This window comes from Micromesistius poutassou (genome assembly GCF_964030765.1).
Source record: "Micromesistius poutassou genome assembly, chromosome: 23".
Classification (NCBI taxonomy): Eukaryota; Metazoa; Chordata; class Actinopteri; order Gadiformes; family Gadidae; genus Micromesistius; species Micromesistius poutassou.
This window is the reverse complement of record NC_140293.1, coordinates 4,669,299-4,689,416: the sequence shown is the minus strand read 5'-3', so window position 1 is coordinate 4,689,416 and position 20,118 is coordinate 4,669,299. Positions and strand designations below refer to the sequence as shown.

Sequence of the window (20,118 nt, the reverse complement as noted above, 5' to 3'; positions counted from 1 at the left end):
CTGTACTGCCGGGCGGACCACAGTAAAAGCAACACGTGGGGGTGCTTTTTATTTTATTTTATTTTTTTAAATAAAAGGTCACTGTCTGCATGGCTGTCACCACTACCAAAATAATTTAAAGTGCTTCTTCTATAAGGAACTGCACACTGGTGTGGTTGTGATGTGATGTTGCATTCTACTTCTAAGAAGACACGTTAACCCCTGTGTGTCTCAGTTGTCGTCTGGTAGGATGTGACTTCGTGGCCACAAGAAGATCAGTGGAAGGGCTGATGACGAGGCCTGGGAGTGGGTGTGTTGCCACATAGATTTGCCTTATTTTCATTCATTTGTTATGAGTCAAAAAGGGGTTTTGTGTACATGATGAACAATGGGGCGAGTGGCAGTGTTCCAGACTCAGCAGAATCAGGCACGAGCTGAGAAGAGGTGAGAAAAAGTACCACGGTTCACCAGTAACAAATGAACTTCTAACTCACCGCATGCATATAGAGAAGGATATTCCATTTGCACTGCACTTGCAGAAATGACTGATGACTGGATGACTAACATTGACAGTCGGAAAATAGTGGGGGCAGTTATGCTTGATTTTAGTGCAGCATTCGATTTAATTTACCATGAGTTGCTAATTGGAAAGGTTACGAGCTATGGCTTCACATCTACAGCAATAGCCTGGGTGGAGGATTATCTTACAGTAGTAGTACAGTAGTTGCCTTGGTCCATTACTGTTCTCCATATTTACTAATGATTTGCCTCTATGTACAAAGAATGTGAATATTGGAATGTATGCTGATGACACCACTGTTTACTGTGCTGATATTCTGTGTAATGAGCTCACAGTTAACTTAAATGATTCATTAAATGATGTATTTAACTGGGTCAATGAGAACAAACTGGCTCTCAACACTGAAAAGACAAAATCTATTGTGTTTGGCTCAAGATATATGCTGGCAAAAAAAACTCAGTTAAATTTAGTTGTAGGTAGTACACCAATTCAACAAGTTAACACAATAAAACTCTTAGGTCTTACCATTGTTGATTCACTGTCCTGGTCAGTTCACATTGACACCATTGTCTCAAAAATGGGTCGAATGATTGGCATGACGAGAAAATGTTCATCGTATCTTACACCTTCGATAATCAAACAAGTGGTACATGCTCTGGTCTTGTCAAACCTTGAGTATTGTACAATTATCTGGTCAGCAACCAAAAAAGACTTGCATAAACTTCAGGCAGCTCAGAACAAAGCAAAGTTTGGCACTGAGCTGCTCCATTCACACTAACACTGAAGTAATGCATACTAGCCTTTCATGGCTCACTGTAAAACAAAAGATCTGTCTTAATCTCTTGTTGTTCCTAAGGTCAGTCATAAAGTGCAAAAGACCCGCTTTCTTTGCTGAAGGTTTAGTCAGTGTGTCTGACAGACACGGTCATAGCACTAGAGGAGCAAGTAACGGACATCTAGCTTTACCCAGACCGAGGTCCAATCTACTTAAAAATACCATCATTTACAGAGCAATTTCATTATGGAATGAGCTACCAAAAAACATACATTCTAGCATAAATAGCAAATACAACTTTAAAAAGTCTTTAAAAAAAACTGGTCCATATGTAATGTATATACTTTATATATATATATATATATATATATATATATATACGTATATATGTTTTCATTTCTTTTGTAGCCTTCATATCTTTTTTACTTTTGTTATATTTGTAATTCTGATGTTTTTTAATCATACTGTTTGTTTATTACTGTTTATTATTTGTCTATTTTTATTTTTGTTTGACATAATGTCAAAGTGATTGTCTGTTGTCTATATTTTATGTTTCGGACCCCAGGGAGACTAGCTCTCACTCCGGTGTGTTGCTAATGGAGATCCTAATAAATCAAATCAAAGGTCAAATGGAGGGGGGAGTAGATTTGACGGACACCATTCCAATTACATTTAGGGCATTTAGCAGACACTTTTATCCAAAGCGACTTACAACAAGTACATTAGTCAGAAGAAGAGAAACAATATATCGCTGTCGGTACAGTAAGGATGTTCATGGAACCAGGTGCCAAGTAACCCCTTCCCTGTATACAACAAAGATAGCTTGGATAAGACGCTACACATGATGATGATAGACGTCCAACATATAATAATTGCGTAAGAGGGCTATGGGGTGTGTGTGTGTCTGGAAGTGTATATCTGGATGTGTGTGTGTGTGTGTCTGGGAATGAATATCTGGATGTGTGCGTGCGTGTGTCCTGAGGGGCTCTAGTAAACACACAACTCATTCTAAGAAGGTGCCTACAAACACATTTTGTTTACATTATACTCATGTCCGAGATTCTGTTATCTCTGTATGCCAATACATCAACTTTTTTATAATACTCTTATACCACGTAACATCCACATGGACATATACCATGTAACATTCTCATTCTCTGTAGACCTGTTTCACTTCCCCTTTCCACGGTGCACTCCACCCCCGATATATGCATGCGTAGGCTTTTTATCACAGTTCAGTTCAGTTTATCGAAGTTGCATGTCATATTTACATAAAATGCAAGAGCAAAAATCTTAGGTCTCTACCCCCCTCCTGACCAGCAGCAGCCTAAAATGCATGTATCCATAAGGTATCATAGGAATGACTACATTAAACTAAGAATATTAGGATAGCAGCAATGATAAGAACATATACAGTATATCTAACTGAGCAAACACCTCTCATACCACACACGCATACCCTCACACACAAACAAACACATACACACACTCCGGGAAACATTGTTAATAACTTCATGAAACAACAGATTAATACAGAGAAACTGTAACGAAACTGTCACGTTTGTCACTGTCACGTTTTCACAATGAATTTCAGGCTGGCCTTGAGCGGGCAGTAATTGATTTCCAAATATGAAATCAGTGTTACAAATGATGTTGTACAAACAATTTCCAACAAATCCGTGACGATCTTGCTGACTATGGTTGGAAGTAAAGCCAAAAATCTATCTCCTCTGAGAAAAGCTTTCTGTGCAGATTTCAGTGACCTTTTGACCTGCTAATTAAATCTGCTTTGATTGTTCCTCAGATTGCTCCACGTTCCTTGGGTGGCGTTCTCTCTTTAATTCAGCAGACTGCAGTGCTCATTACTCATCATGAAATGAAACTTTCATGGACTGGACACTTTTCCATTTACTTTATTCTACTAGATTGTGAAATGGAAATCTCAACATCTGCCAAATGTATCCATCCTCCAAAAGTCCATCCTTTTTAAATGGAGACTAGTAAAGTCTCAAGTAAAAAAACGATTGGTCAAACGGCCCAAATGATGACGCATAGAGAATTCCAGCATAGAAAACTTTAGGGAAGAAGAGTTTCCGGTTATGCAAGGAGTTGTGCAATTGAACCTTGGTATATTCTTACGATATAAGTGTTCATATAAATACATACAAAAAGTTGTTCTCAATGCCTACAGTATGTTATGCATAAACCTTGCAGCCACCATTTGTGTGGCTGTGTGGTTATGGCTGATGAGTCTCTCGCTTTCTCTAACTTCCTGTCTGCCTTGTCCATCTCTCTCTTCCTCTTGTGGGCTGAATCTGTCGTTGGGTTCTGGGTGCACTGCAACAGCGGTGCACTCTTCTCAGTCACGCAGACGGCTCATGGTGAACACCTCCCCATGGACCCCATCCCCTGTCTCACTGCCGCCACACTCCTGCTCAGCATCTGGCTCTGTGGTAAGTCTTCTCTCCTCAACCTCCATCTTATTGATCTTAAGTGTCTTAAGCGTTAAAAAAGGGTGCGTGTAGTATTGTACTGTATTTTCGGGTCAGCGTATTCTGTGAATGAACTGTTTTTAAACCGTTACGGATAAAGGGGGTTGCTACTGACAGGGGCACGAGGTCCGAGGGTGTGTTACCATCGCCGTGTGGATCTGAGTGTGCGTCCGGGGTCCGAAATGAACACCAGACAGATGTGACCGTATGGCAGGTTACATATTAAAACTATTGCTAGGCCATTGCGATTCTTTCATTCAGGTAAAAAGACAAAATGATAAGTGTTCATTTGATGAGATGTCCAACTTGATGTGAATGCAGTCTTTTGAATAACTAATAACTATGTTCATCTTGCAGTCTGCATGTGGCCCACATCTGATATATTTTCCTGTATAGCCTAGTGTGAACAACACATAGGCATATAAGATCCATCATCATATTTGGGAACACTTTCCTATATGGTTTTAGACAACTATATTCTCCCTGGACCTTTGAAAATGCAATGTGAACAGTTGAAAAGTATGCAGAATTATGCATTGAGGCTTGTGATGTGACCACAGCTTTTGACCCTAGTGGCAGCCCTCTCATAACGGTGGACATTAAAGGCTTGCTCGTTTTCTGCTCCGCTTTTTCGTCTTAGGTGCACATAGTCCAACATGTCCGAAGATAATCAATGTGAAAGTTGGAGACAACGTGGAGATTTCCTCATGCTCAACATCAGCAGGGATCACCGATGCATATTGGAAACACGGGAGAGATGAAAAAATTGTTGACAAAGACCATGTCAAAGAGACCCGATTCAAACATAGAGTGGGCATGAACAAGACAACTTTTAATTTAATCCTCTCCGGTTTAACTCTGCAAGACTCTGGGCAATTTGGATTTTTCTCATCAGTGGAAAGCACCCAAATGCAAACCCTCTTCTTCAACCTGAGTGTCTACGGTAAAGCACAAACCAGTGGGGTGAATTCTAAGACAGAGTTATGCAATGTGATACAATAGGACAGAACAAATGGAGAAGACTGGTTGGAAGAGGAAACGGCCGGGGAGCCTCCATTAACCCGGCCGTTCCGGTCTGGTCTGGTGGCTCAGCGCCCAGAGAGTTTTTGGTGTAAAATGTGGTTCCCTTTATACCAATTATTCACCAGGAAAGTGAACAACTGAACACTTTATTCTGCACAATATCCCATATCCGATTTTGATTAGCCTAGGTTATGGTATATTAAGTTTATATAGGATTTTACTTTACCAAATCTCTCAAGGCATCTCAAAATGGCGGAAAATCGCTAACCGGCAATAGATTAAGTGTGTGAGTTCCACTTCACAGGTTGCATAAATAATGCACTAGGCCTATATAGTATTCACTATGGAACAGGAAATGAGGTCAAAAAATAACCATGTAATTTCATATTCAAGTATTTATTCAGTTATTTCTAATTGTTTCTTATTGTTTTAACCCATTCAATACTGAGTCTCAAATGTCCCTCTCTTTATCAGAGGCCATAACTAACATCAACGCACGGAAAATAAATTCCACCTGGGATTCCGTTACAAACCAATGTGAAATTTGGCTCGAGTGCAACACGTTGCAAAATGAAAGTGGGGACAGCGTCAACTACACCTGGGCCATCAGGAATGAAACCCACACGGGTGCAACATTCAAATACGTCACCACCGAGGGCGAGGACACTGGCAAGTGCACCGCTGCCAATCCCGTCAGTGAGAAGTCCACATCGACACAGGTGGAGTGCCGCAACGTCACGCTGCCTGAAGGTGAGTGTGGAGCGGACGTGATCGGTAGTATTCCGGTTTTGGAATTACTGTTAGTGTTACTTTAGAGTTGAGTGCAACCTATCAGTGAGCTGGACCTGTGAACCTGTTACACAAAGGGTCACATGTAGTCTAGAGATGATGCGGTCAAGAGTAGTCAAGAGAGAATAAATGGGAACATTTTTGGAAAGATTCTGGATGGATAGTGTGGTGCCTGCTGTCTAGAAAATGTATTGTTTTGCCGTCTTCAAATAAGACAGGAAAATAAAATGAATGCTACATTGTTAAATAATAAATAAGCTAAATGTAGTATACATTAATCAAAATCTTGTTTAGAAATTTACACTATACAATTCAATTGCCCTTTTTTTTTTAAACGTGAAAGGTGTCAAAGTACACTTTATATGTGATGTATCCTGTCCAAACAGGATATGAATACTTTCACGTTAAAGAGAAAAAATAAAAATAGAATAAAACTGGAATGACACTGAACTCTTGGTACACATTTGTATCAGTAATATCAGTGAATATTAAAATAAGACACTTATATTAGTTATTTGACGGCGAGTAATGCTGCCAGTTATGAGGTCACCGAGGTCAGACCTCGGAATGTATTTTAGAGCTAAAAATTTAATAGGGACCTAAATACAACTGTAGAACAATTTATATTTTCTTATTTTTAGTGATGAGACGGGAATAATAATAATAAATAATCGGTCCTGGTGATAAATAACTAGTTGTTGGCCCCACAGTTCAGCGCACTGCAATTCCACAGATCTGGATCTACATCTCAACTGGGCTGGGAGTACTGGTCTTGCTACTGATTCTGGTTTTCGTCTGTGGTTTGAGGCGGAGAAAATCAGGTGGGACATGGTCACCGGAATATTGGAAGGAAAAAAATATAAATGGGAACATAAAGAGATGTTTGGTTAAGTTGAATTTGATCCTCTTGTCAATATTATAATCTGTTCATGTTTATTATGGTCTTGTTTTAAGTGCCGGAGGGTGTCGTTAAAGTGGCAAACTACATTTTCGTGTACATAAATGTCATTATATATCCAGAGTGAGGTAACACAATGGTGATTGAGCCTATGGTCCACTGATGTACCAAATAGATTCTGCAGCACCAGAATCTATGGACGCCGTGTACGACAGCATTGAAAATGTCCAAAGGAAAGAGGTAAGTGTGGCGGCTTTGTTCACGACACTATTGTATAGCGACATTAAGGGATGTTTTAACAGAATTACATTTCTCTAATATGTGTGACCGTTTGTGTACGTTTTCAAGACCACGTCAAAGGATGAGCCGTATTTGGGACCACTCTATGAACTGGTCCAAAATGTAGAAGCTAGGCCCCCACAGCAGCAGGTGAGAAAACACACTTTTCCTATTGAGAACAAGGTCCGGGTGATAGCGATCACTGTAGTGAAATGGCTTGTAAAGTCATGTAATACTTCAAGGTTTCCTTAAAGACCGGGTAAACCAAGAATAATTATGGGTTTTGAGTTTATAATACCACAGGAAAATATATTATTAACCACCCTGCCAAATTTGAAGGACTAAAAAAATCGCGAAGTATATAAAATTATGCTTCAAAGTTGATGAAAAATGAGCAGTAATCCCTGGCTCAGGACGGTGGGGGCGTGTGCGCTGCAGGCCAGGAAACCACGCCCATCACCGGAGAGAGACCGTCTTCGGTCGGAAACTTAAATAAAGTAAACGAACCGTTAACGTTACGTTTCCCACTGTGGCATCCAGGGAAGATGCACCAACGAGGTTGAAGAGGCATAACGGGCAAGCTAGCTGCAAACTGACAATTCAAACCAGACTCGTGAGCGGTAAAACCATAGACGGGTGAAACCACAGAATGCTAGTGCGCGGTTAATGTATTTATACCTAGAGGGCAGCAGGGGGCGGGTCTACATCGAAGACCGCTTTACGTAAAGCGGTCTTCGATGTAGACCCGCCCATTTTAAACCTGCACACAGAACATTCTCTGAGGCCTAGCTCCTCAAGGAAATGATGAATGGGAAAAATATTTTTTACATGTTTTGAGGGACACATTTAAGGCCTAATTAATATGATAAGAAGAAAAATACTGAATTTGGTTTACCCGGTCTTTAAAGGTTACATATTATACCACCAGGTGTCAGTGTGATTAGCAGTTAGAAGCCATTTAGAAAATCTGCCTCTTCTGACATCACAAGTGGGCGTGTCCACCTAGATGTGTGCTGGATAGATCAGTCTTCCAGCCTACCCAGTGGACCGTAGCAAACATAATCTATCCATCATACATCTAGGAGGACACGCCCACTTGTGATGTCAGAAAAAGGCCGTTTTTCAAACGGCTTTTAACGGCTAATCACTCACAACCTGGTGGTATGTCACCTTTGAAGGACCGACGCCAATGTAATTTGAGCTAGTCACCAATCTAGGGTTGAATCTCGTCTTGAGAAAAGGCAAGGCGTACATGGTACACACAACCAGGGAGCACACAGGAAGAGGTGTACATAAAATCTAAAAGCTACAACAATAAATGCAAGATAATATATTGTACAAAATCATATTTTGTACAGATCAATGCATTATATATACTAAGAATTGCAATTAATTTTTTTTTTCTGAAAATAGAAATTGCATTCACTAACAAACATCCACTATGAAACGCATCAACCCAGAATGCCTACACGGCATAATTATTTAACATCATATTTTGCAGCTTTGGTTTTGTATTCAATCCTTTTTGAAGCCCTGCGTTTGTTAAAGATGAATCAAAACGAGTAGATTGACCTCTTCCCTCCACCAACAGACTGCTGGCACCACCATCTATTACACCGTTCAGCAGAGCCGCCTTATGGACCCTCCCTCCTAACAGAAGACCCCCAGAGCTGCTGCTGGCTCAAGGTGGTCCCTGGTGCAGAAGACGTCCAAATACACAAAGCCAAATGCCATTGCAGTGTCCTGAAACCAAATGCTTAAGACTTGTTAGTGGGCCATCTGTGTGTGCCAATTGTTAAAACACATTTGTCTTTACTAACTATTCTCTATATACGGATTGTTGATGAGTATTTGGGAAACATCCCCTACAAATAACATTTCTGAGGTCTCAAACTGTCCATCAAATCTGGCTGCTGACAAACATGCTTAAAATGCCTAAACCGTTAACATTTTAAGCATTAATACTTTATACAAATTGACATTGTCTGTTTCTCCCAGATTCAGACTTGGTTTAATTCCAAATTCATCATCTTGTCCACAAGGGGGCATGAGCATCCTTCATTGACTTGAGTTACAGTAGCCTTCCTCCTGTTGCTTAATCTAAAAGATCTATGATAAAAAGGTAACACAAAGCCAAAGTCCACAATAAAAATTAAGGAATCCATAAATTAAGGAACCAAAGAATCATCCCGGCCAACCAAAACCCAGGATCTCTGATCAGCTCCTCACCGGATCACCTTAAGAAACGCATCCCCAGAGTAAAATACAAATGACAAATTTACAAGCACACAAAAGCTTTTAGAACAATAAAACAAATGCACACAGTCAGAACACTGTTTTAATATATTTACAAATCAACCAACAGTAGGGTTAAACGCTTATCACTACTGCACAGTATAAGGCTCTCAAATCAACAAACAAAACAATCAGCAAACAAAGTTCAAGGTTTCAATAAAACACTTGTCCATACTGGATCCTTCATTCATAAAGTCTTGTTTTCTTCGGTCGCCACAGATGTGCTAAAAAAGAAAGTAAATGAAAGTCAAATCATTTAGCTGTGGATTATATTCATTCATTAATTTGGGAGAGAGACATACGTGGGTCAAAAGGCCAGGCCCAAATATCGAAACCAATCTGTGTGTCACGGGTGGTTGATACATACAAGAGGAGAACTTACTGTTCGTTTGACCGGCATCCTTTATCTGAAAAACAGAAAGAAAGTGTGACTTGGTGTCATTTATAAAAGTTTCAAACGCACCGCTAACTAACCGCTAGGCTGATCTCACCTGTATGGACACCCTCTGATGTCAACAGATGGCTTTTAACAGTTTATCAAAAAATCTTCAGCCTCTCGCACCAGTCTACGTTAAGCCTGCTCTCAAGTTAAAGTTCACATTAAATCTGACGCTGTAACTAGCTAGTTTGAAACTTAAATTGCAGGATTAAGATGCATCATAACTATCTCAACGGAAACGATGACCTCTCTTTTAGTGACGTAGACATTGTTATCTCGACCAGTCTCTATAAACCGATATCAGGGCAAAGAGAAAAGCCAGAATACATATTAGAGGAGAACATAGTTTGTTTGACGGACATCGCCTATCTGAAAAATAGAAAGAAGTGTGATTTTTTAAGTAATTTAGAATATGCAACGTCATTTACAAAAGGGAAAAATAATTAACTTACCGGTGAGATAATTAATAGAAGCTTCAATTCTTTCTGCAATAACAAAAGGATAACAAGTTTAACAATGACATTATGGCTTGTAATAGCTAGTTAATAAATATGCAACTAGTGTCAGTCTGATCGTAAGTTCAAGTGTTAAGTATACACCGAATAGTACGTTGTAACTAGCTACTTTGAAACTACAATTTAATCTCTCCGGTTGCAGTTGATTACGATGCATATGAACGTAAATTATGTTGTTGCTTAATAAATCCCTGAGCCAGGTAATGCCACTGACACAGACAGCGGCTTATTACTTTGTTTCGAAATGTTTCTTCTTTTAAAACGTATGAGTCATGTCAACCTTAGGAAGAAGGAGGTTACACCCAACCCAGTCATCTTTAGGTTATTTCGTAAATAATTCACCACCCAAAATATCTTGAGTCATTTCGTAACTCTTGGTTTACATTCAGTCTCATTTTTGAATTTACGTTATCTAAGATTCAGCGGTCCTATTTCTGGGGGGAGACGACAGTACTAGGGCCAAAAACAAGAAAATGCGTGGGGCGGAGTTATGCCTCCTTTCCTGTTTTTAAATTAGATTTGTGGGATTTGACTTATTTCTTTACTTCCACAACACAGTCCCATAGGGCTTATTGTCTTCACACTCACCTCTGAGGATATAAGTTATCATTGCAAGCAGAATACCAAGGCAGCTCCCAAGGAGAACTCCATCACCAAACATTGAGGGCGGATCAGGTTTTTTGATTGGCTCTTTGGATCAATTGAGAACGAGAGAGAAAGGGAGAGAGAGAGACAGGTTAGAGAGACGGAGTCCAAAAAGTTTTCACCAGCAAATGGGATCAAGTTGAGGTCTCAGAAGGTGTTTACATTTCATGTGAAAGCTAATCATTGTAATCGCTAAATGTGGACACACGTATGTGTTCCGACTGAGGGACTTTTCCCTCTAGTGAGCTGCTATGGGTGTGGCTTGTGAGAGAGGATCCGAATTTCACAGTATAGCGGCTCAGGTAGTACCTGCCTCGGGGAAGGAGCTTTCTGAGCCGCAACTGAGCGGCTCAGAAAGCGCTCCTAACTAGATTAGATCGACACTGATTGGATACTTTTGAGGCGGGATATGACGCAAATACAACGTATGATTAAGGCGGGATATGACGCGAGTAGAACTCGACACAGCCACAACAAATAAAAAAAACAAGCAGAGCAGACAGAATAATGTGTTAATGTACTAATATACTAATTACGTCACATTTGAACCCCGTGGTGTAGCCGCTACCAAGGTTCCTGTATGGAACGGACGCCGAGGGGAACTCAGTGAGTGGGCGTAGCCAAAACATTGAGCCCCTTTCCAAGTTAGTCGGAACGCTCCTATTCATGAGTCAAAGTATGCGTGAGTTCCTCAAAGTGCGGAGTTCCTCAAAGTGCAAAGTGCGAGAACTTGTGATCTTTCCTCCCTCAGAAACAGTTTCAGTTTATAACTTTGTTTTCTGAACCACACCCTGAGCCATCAGTCTCCCCGGATGACACATCACAGTTACGCCATTTTTCTATACGTAGAACGTATATGTAGAACCGTGGAACCCTGAATCAGATACACCTCAGGTTTTGCAAAGTTTTGTTAGCACGCATATCAGTACGTCACTGAATGTGAGCATGCACATCATGGCCGTATAATACGATCTCCTGGTCACCCAGCGGGAGCGTGTGCATTAGTCGAAGCTAGTGGGCATGCTCAAACTGTATGACAGTGTTGGCCATTAAGAAAAACCTGCGGTATCACGTCATTAGTTAGGAGGAGCTAGCGTCCGGGCTCGGGGGCGACCTTACCGCGACCACACTGGACGACGCGAGTGTCGCTGGCGGACTCCAGCGCGCTGGTGGTGTTGCAGGTGAAGCCGACTTCGTCGTCCACGCCGATGGAGGCCAGGAGGAAGGCGGAGTTCTCGTACACGACGTTGGTCAGGACGGCGCCGGGAAGTGTGGCGCTCCAGTTGAAGTTCACGTGGGGGTCTGGCGAGCAGCACTGGAGCATCACCATGCAGCTGCTATTCTCCGACTCGCTGTGGTGCGCGGTGACCCGGGGCCGCGCGAGGCGTTCTGCACGCAGGGGGGGAACGCGCCGTTTACAGGAACGTTTTCTACTGCGCTACTGAGATTTTGCTCTTGAACCTCCACATCCGTCCAAAGACACAACTAGAATGTCACGAATGCATCAGTTAATGTAACGTATGTAACTATGAGTTCATTTAGCTGTATCCAACGGGCATTTAGGACCAGACCAGTTAGGGCCGGTGTCCACATAGGATTTTCTTCTGGCAGAAGAGCGCCGTCAGGGCGCTGCGATGGAGAGTTTGCTTATCATTATCTACATATATTTGACAGATCAAAGTTCCGCATTGACAAGCAAGAACAAGTATCTCCGCCATTTCCCCACAACATCCTCTATACACGATTGGTTGGCTGAAAATCCACGGCAGTGCCTTTCTGCAAAGTTGAGATATGGGAGCGGCTGAGAAGATAAGCGCTGATAGCGGCCGCACAGAAAAGGCAGAGCGCTCTGAAAGAAGACGCTGGGTGCAGTGTATTTTCTTGAGGCTGCCGCATACGCTCTCCTCATAGGGAACAGTTAAAAAAGGGTTCAGGAAAAACGCAATGTGGACACAGGCCCTTAGGAGTTAGCCCTTTTGCTTATGGAACATTGCAACATTGCAACATTGGGTTCAGACCCAGTACCTTTTGGCAGCCCAAGCCACTACAATTGTACATGCAGTGAAGTAAAGTAAAGCCACTCTTACGTTCAACCCTGAGGACGAACTTGTGGCTGATTTCTTCATCTCCTTGGAAACCCACTTCCAAAACGTACTTCATGGCATCCTTTCTGATCAGATTTTTGATCATCAGGTCACCTAGCGTCAAATGAGTGGGAAAACAAAAGCACACACAACATCAAGGTGATGGATGAGGAGACACGCCTGTTATAATGAATGCAATTTATTTCCTTTGTGACTTTAATGTATAATATAAGCCATTTGGTGGACGCCTTTAAGAAAAGTTTCTCAAAATAACATTGTGATACGATTCACTGTGTGCATATATTATTAATCGTAATCAAATCCGTAACCTTAAGAGGGTCAAGCCATGCACTATACCAGATATAATGTGCGCCACACACACACACACACACCTGACGAGATGTTAAGGTGGAGCCTTCCCCTGTACTGCCAGAAATGGTCGGTCTTGGTTTTCCCGCGTTGGTAGGTGGCGATCCATGTGTCGTTGGATAGGATGAGCCATTTGATGTAGGAAATGTTCCCCTGGGTCACATCTAGGGCAGGCGACAGGGTCACGCTCTCTCCAAGGAAGCCGAGAACCTGCTGGTTCGATGCTACCACTAGAAGAACAAGCCACAAGGTTTCTGTAGCCCCTTTAACTTCTCCCTGGACAGACTGACCTTTAAAATGCATTGATGAAACCCGTCATCTTCTGGGGTGACCTGGCCAAGTGGGCCGCACGGCGCGGGGTAAAATACATACGGCTTATACGTTTGGCAAAAACCTCCATTTGGGTGGAACGAATTGAATTCAATAAGTTGCAAGACAATCCCCAAGATGTCAAAAGTAGTACAACAGCCTTCTCTAGGGGCTGATATTTTAAATACTTTTTTAAAATGAATAATAATCTCAATTCCTATGGTAATTATTTAGTTCCTTGATGATCTGAACGTCTCCGGTGCCTTGGATGGAAGCCCTTCCTACACCACATATTAGTGGTGTGGGTGTAAGTGAACCCTCTGCATTCGAAAAGAACGAAAAACAAAACCAGAGTGTGTTCTAAGGAGGGGTGGGCACCACACGCAGTGGTGTTGTACTGTGTCTGAGAACACTGTGTACATTATTACTCATTTGTATTGTATAACATTAAAATAAAAAACCTTGTGAATTGAACAATGGTCAGTATAAACGTGGACCATGACTAGAACACGAACAGAATCCTTCAATGCGAGTTAATACAATATAAACTTACCTCGGAGGAGTTGAAAAAAGAGAAGTAGAAGTCTCATAGCTGGAGAGTCAAGTAAACTCGAGACGTCTCTTCCTTTATTTATAAAACAGACGTCGCCCACACGAACAGCCCATTTAGTTTCATTTTTTTTCTTCTGAAAAAAGTAAAAAGAAAAAAGTAAATGTATTTATATAGCACATTTCATACAGCAAGGCAACCCAATGTGCTTAGTAGTATATGTATATATCTCCGCAGTATATCTGTTAAGAAAAGTAACCACATCCCCCAATGCATTATTTATCAGCACTCACAGTGCAGTACTGCACTCTACAAACCAGATAAGAGGCCATGGTCTCTCCACCAATGCCATAAAAAAAAATATATATAATATATATATATATATTTTTAAATTTAAGATATAATTATCTTAAATTATCTGCGGGCCGCCAGTTGCCCATCCCTGAAGTAGAGTATAGATGAAGGTATTAGTAGAGGTAGGTGCAGGCAAAATCTCAATTAAAAATTTACTAAACAACCTTTATGTGACTTGGGAACCCATTGTACAATTTTGTCACTTGACACCACTATTGAAATACTCGCATATATATGGCCACCAGATGGCGATAAATGGCATCTGTTCTAATTGAAGGCAATTTAGCTATTTCCTCAGAAACCCCAGCATTCCACTGTACGACCACCCCTGTTGTACACACCTGTGTATTCCCGCATTCATTGTTGAAATCATATGCTGGATGCTTTAATCTTTGTGTGGTTTTTAGTTAATGATCGGGGGAACTGCGACATGGCAAAGCAATTGATTGTTGCCCAGGATTGTCTGCGGCAGCGGGCAGCGGTGGGAGACAACCCCGGGCAACAATCCCTTTCTCCTCCATTTCGTGGTTCAGTCACTTAAAAGTGCCACTTTTTAGCCCGTTAGTTGGTAGAAGGTTGTAAAAACACGAGTTACCTGGAACGCATGATGGGAAAAAATAACCTAAATGGACATTACATTATGAATATAGTCAACTCTGGGCCCAAATCTAATAAACACAACATACCACACATTCAAGAGGGTGAAGATGACCCTCGAGCCCCCCTATCAGTCTGCGGAGAACACTCTGCCACAGCCGGACGGCAAGGACACACATATCACACAGAAAGACAACACAACCCGGAGGCTCAGGGACAAGAGAACCCTCGATAACCCACACAAAGGCTAGCACACACACCTGGCCATGAAAGATACTATAAGTTTCTCATGCACCAAATCACGGGAGCTCTTCTGAAGCAGAACTTCCACGGAGGCGAAGCTCTAGGCGACCTCAGCGCTGTTAGGGGACGTAGAATATTCGATCTCTCACGCTTTATGAATCTGTATTACCTTTGCTACTTTACTCAATAAATCCGAGGCCCTCGTGCTGATAGACTTTAGTACCTCTCCGTCTCATTTTATCTGGTCAAGTAACTAGGCAGACTGTTTTTCCCAACAAATTGGTGACCCCGACGTGATTTTCTTTCTGATTGGACTACTACTGGGAAAACGACTGAGGACGGAGAGGGGCACGCCCCGGGACCCCGGAGCACCACCGATTCCGGCAGTCTCACCTCGGGCGCCCATAAAAAGGTAGGCAGAACCCGTTGATAAAATCCGAATTCTGCATAGTTATATAGGAACCACATTAGGAGATGAGACTGTAGGGACGGTTTTCTACGGGGGGCATCCCGCGGGGATAAGGCTGAGTGCAACGTAGAGTTAACCTGTAAAAACCCGATTGACCCTAGACGCGTGACGCACGAATACTGGCTCGCTGCATGGTGAAATAATACCCTCGAGGCCTAGGACCTATAATGATCGAGCATAGTGATACAATACTCTCGATGGTCGGATTAGGGTCTATAGTAATCGAGCATGGTGATACAATACTCTCGATGGCCAAGATGAGAAGATAAGGATGCCTGGGCTCTGGGAGAGACCCAGAGGAAAAGATGCCTAGGCTCGGGGAGACCTAGAGGAAATACCCGGGCATTATAAGGGACCCGGAGGAAATACCTGGGCTATGAGAGAGACCCAGAGGAAAAGATGCCTAGGCTCGGGGAGACCTAGAGGAAATACCCGGGCATTATAAGGGACCCGGAGGAGATGACTCAGTAGGGCCTGTAATAATCGAGCATGGTGATACAATACTCTCGATGGTCGGAGTAGGGCCTGTAATAATCGAGCATGGTGATACAATACTCTCGATGGCCAAGATGAGATCTATTAGATAAGGCTCGCCGCATGGTAAATAGGAATGGCCGCCGACAGTGTCCACGTGTGCGCTAGAGAAGGAGGCGAGAGAGCGAGAGGCGAGAGGCGTGAGAATGTGGGAGCGTGCACAGGAGAGACTGAGAGCGAGCGTGTGTGTGTGCATGCGTGCGGGGGTGTGTGTGGTGCGTGTGTGTGTGTGTGTGACTGTGTGTGAGGGCCCGTGTGAGTGTGTTGGACTGGGGGTCATGGACCCGAGACACAGTTGGGAACTGTGGGTATAATCAAGAACGTAGGGGATAGCGTCTGGGTGGTGCATAACAGAGGGCACTACCAGAAAAGATACTATTGGTCGGGATAAGACGTTGCTTTGAGTCCTACGTGTCAAAACTGCTTTCTGCGCGCAACGCTTGCTCGCTTACGCGCCACCCCCCCCCCCCCCCCCCCCCCCCCCCCCCCCCCGTCCTTTCCCCATCCGCCATATTTGTAGTTCCCCCGTCCGCCATATTTGTAGTTCCCTGTCCGCCATATTTGTAGTTTCCCTGTCCGCCATATTTGTAGTTCCCCCGTCCGCCATATTTGTAGTTTCCCTGTCCGCCATATTTGTAGTTCCCCCGTCCGCCATATTTGTAGTTTCCCTGTCCGCCATATTTGTAGTTCCCCCGTCCGCCATATTTGTAGTTCCCCGTCCGCCATATTTGTAGTTCCCTGTCCGCCATATTTGTAGTTCCCCTGTCCGCCATATTTGTAGTTCCCTGTCCGCCATATTTGTAGTTCCCCCATCCGCCATATTTGTAGTTTCCCTGTCCGCCATATTTGTAGTTCCCCCATTGGTAGAAGGTAGCGAGGTCAAGAGAAGATAAGAGGGGAATGCAGCAAGTGTGGGAGTCACAGGGAGACAGACAGAGAGATTCAGAGGTTATCTTCTACACTATTAGCATTTAAAGTTGTCCATAGCATGCACACCGCGTGTCCACAGAAGTCCAGGGGTCAACCAGCGCTGGGGACTCTTTTTAAGAGTTCAGGGAAAATCCTCTCTCACCAATCTGAGCAGAAGGACCCGCCCTAAAAGGACTCGGGGACGGCGGAGTCAATGCACAGTTCAACAGACCTGACAAGGTTTAAGTACAAAAAAGACAGCACAAATAGAAAAATTAAAAATTCCTGAGGGATTACGGTAATAATAGACATTATATTAAAATTGATCATAATCTAGACAGAGAAAGGCCGGGTAGTAGGCCTCATCAGGGCCACTGAGATAAGGGAGGTTACTCCCCTGCGCAGAGTGTTGGAACACACAAGGTGGTTCTGAAAGCATATTTCAGATGAAACAATAGAGTTAAGAAGGAAATGGTCTTTACTATAACTAATTACAATTACATTTGTGTCAACTAAATTGTAAAAGATGTTCTGATATTCACATTATGGCTAAAAGGGAATACATATCAGTCATACAAAATAATAATGTTACTGCAATTGAAGTTAAGAGTGTTGTTATTAACCAAGTGATTTAACCTAAAAGAATACGGATAAACAATAGGTGTCATGCTTGAAAGTTAATGTTATTATTTACACTGGAAAGGATAATTGAAAAAAATATGGATATTATAAGGATAAGAATGAATAAAAATACATAAAATAAAACTTAATCTTAAAAACCTGTACAAGTAGGACAATTAGATGGATTATGGATTGGACGGATTAGCACTACATCTGCTGGGAAGGGATCTAATGTACAAGCTAGGTTCTCAATTTACATTCGGAAGTAATGGGTTTACCTTTCAAATGCCACTACTACTGCTGTTACGCTTTCATAACATGTTAACATTTGATAACATTTTACTTCTTACTCCAACAGAAAGTTACTTTCTGATTGGCTCCATCATCCGCCCACTTACACACACAGGGTAACCGCCCTGATGTGTCTCCATTATACACACACTTGGCTGCATGAGTAGCTGGGGCTGAGGACTCTGTCTCCATCCCTCCACTTCGCAATCTATTCCACCTAATGGGTGGAAATTTATTGTATCCCAGGCACGGCATCCTGCAGTAAGCCAGTATGGAAGGCTGGTTAGCCAACGACGGGTAAGATCCCACCTTGAAACCAGGGACAACCTAAGGCAGGCACAGTCACGATTACTTGGCAGAGTCACTGTGAGCATTGACTCATTCGATCGGGAAGTGACGAGCTGCAACCATCATAGGAAGAGCCGGGTGGGGTGAAGGGTGGAGGAGGAACAGGAGTCAGATATGTTGGCTCAGGCAGCGGAAGTGGTGGACTTAGAATGAGACATGTTGCGTTTTCGTTTATAAAATGGTATATACTAACTCAAGTTACGTTTTCGGTTTAGTGCATAACTTTGTTAATTTCGGGAACAGTTGGGTTTCGGGCGGCTGATGGTAAACCCCACTAATATTGACCTTTGGTTTTGGATATACTGGCTTTGATTTCCCTTCCCACTAGATTGGTTTCATTTAAAGGTTGTTAAGGTTAGGGACTTCAAAGTTGATGACATTTTTGGGTTTGCTTATCATTGAATAAGCAAGGAGGGAATTTGTGAAAAATTAGAGAAAAGTGTGGATACTGTAAACAAACTTTTGACTTAATTGACTTGTGTAGATGCACTAGCACTAATGAGGTATCACATGCATGCTAATAGAATGATGCATCTAACCCCGCATGAAATGCTTACGGGTCGACCCATGCCTTCACCTATTATTCAAGGCCCCATAAGGGACCTCCATTAGAGCAATAAGAAATATAATTGAGAAAATATGTTTGACCACTAACTGCTGTACATGAGTTTATATTCCAACAATAGAAACACAAGTTCCAGAGCGTGAGGAGGAGCCACATGCAGAGACGCCCGGAGCCGACCAGCCGAGCTAGGATTTGATTTTGATTTGATTTGTTTTGTTGTATTGACACACACTTACAGACACCCATGAAAAGACAAAAGAATACAATTGAGGATTGGAACACAAAAGTCCCAGTCTTATTTCCATTGTGGTCCCCAACAAGAGCAACAGCCACATAATAATGCTGAAGCTGGCGAGCCTCCTCCTGACCCTCTATGGGTTTTGGCAGATAACACAGCCCCGGATAGAGAGAAGAGCAGTCTACGGAAAATATCACACTAGACACAGAATCCATGCATATCACAAGAGTTGAGATCTAATGTGTAACTAGGACTGTGTATAGATTGTGTGGAAGTTTCGTAAAGTATATCTGAAGGGTTTGAAAGTTATTAGGAAAAGTTGTTTGAAGGAGCAGAGACAAGTAGAGAAGTTGAAGGTTAAAGAAATGTACTAGATAAAATGTATGCACGAGAATTTGAGAATGTTTTGGCAGATCCCACTGGCCCAAGGATGAATCCAGAGGAAGGATGAAACCAAACTCCAGAGGGGTCGGTGTCCAGAGCGCTGGCAGGGTTACAGGCCCTCGAAAACAAATCGAGATACACCGACCCCCTCCCCAGACCTGACGAGGTTTCAAAAGACAGAATAAATTTTAATTCAGGAGGGAGTACGGGAGAAATGGACTTCTCACTCTAACAGAAAGTTATACGTAGGCCTATAAAGAGATAGGTATAGATATATCACCTCATTTTCATTTATTAAAAAAAATAAATAAATAAATAAATAAATTAAAAAAATAACATTTTTTATGAGCTCTGCCCACACTTAAAAAAAAAAAAAAAAAAAAAGAGGCATCCCTTTCACCTCATTTCTCATTTATTTTAAATATTTATTGTATTTACTTTTATTTATTTTATGAGCTTTCCCCACACTAAAAAAAAGAGGCATCCCTTTACGCAGAGAACCCTCGCCGTTAGGGCTCGGAACTAAAGAAGGCGGAACTCATGCTTCATGTCCGCATCTAGAACCTAGAACTGAACCATGCTTTCCTACAACGTTTATGAAATA

General features: G+C 42.3%; 2 protein-coding genes across 3 annotated transcripts; one reads left to right on the top strand and one right to left on the bottom strand.

The window, feature by feature from the left end:
* Positions 1 to 3,599: 3,599 nt before the first annotated feature.
* LOC311368348 (SLAM family member 5-like) lies at positions 3,600 to 8,734 on the top strand. The gene is made up of 7 exons (XM_084487150.1): positions 3,600 to 3,727; positions 4,407 to 4,709; positions 5,264 to 5,539; positions 6,289 to 6,399; positions 6,652 to 6,716; positions 6,825 to 6,905; positions 8,347 to 8,734. Exons 1-7 carry the CDS (start codon positions 3,670 to 3,672, stop codon positions 8,407 to 8,409), a joined length of 957 nt encoding a protein of 318 aa, XP_084343276.1. The 5' UTR covers positions 3,600 to 3,669; the 3' UTR covers positions 8,410 to 8,734.
* A 341-nt stretch (positions 8,735 to 9,075) lies between these two features.
* On the bottom strand, positions 9,076 to 14,160 carry LOC311368349 (CD48 antigen-like). Of its 2 annotated transcripts, none has more exons than XM_084487151.1 (8): positions 13,965 to 14,160; positions 13,126 to 13,332; positions 12,737 to 12,847; positions 11,769 to 12,038; positions 10,593 to 10,694; positions 9,942 to 9,974; positions 9,433 to 9,457; positions 9,076 to 9,274 (listed from the first exon to the last, which is right to left on the bottom strand). In XM_084487151.1, the coding sequence occupies exons 1-8, from the start codon at positions 13,999 to 14,001 to the stop codon at positions 9,238 to 9,240; spliced, it is 822 nt and encodes a 273-aa protein (XP_084343277.1). In that variant the 5' UTR covers positions 14,002 to 14,160; the 3' UTR covers positions 9,076 to 9,237. The 2 variants fall into 2 exon arrangements, with proteins under 2 accessions (XP_084343277.1, XP_084343278.1); XM_084487152.1 differs by having other exon boundaries at positions 13,126 to 13,266.
* Positions 14,161 to 20,118: the final 5,958 nt, after the last annotated feature.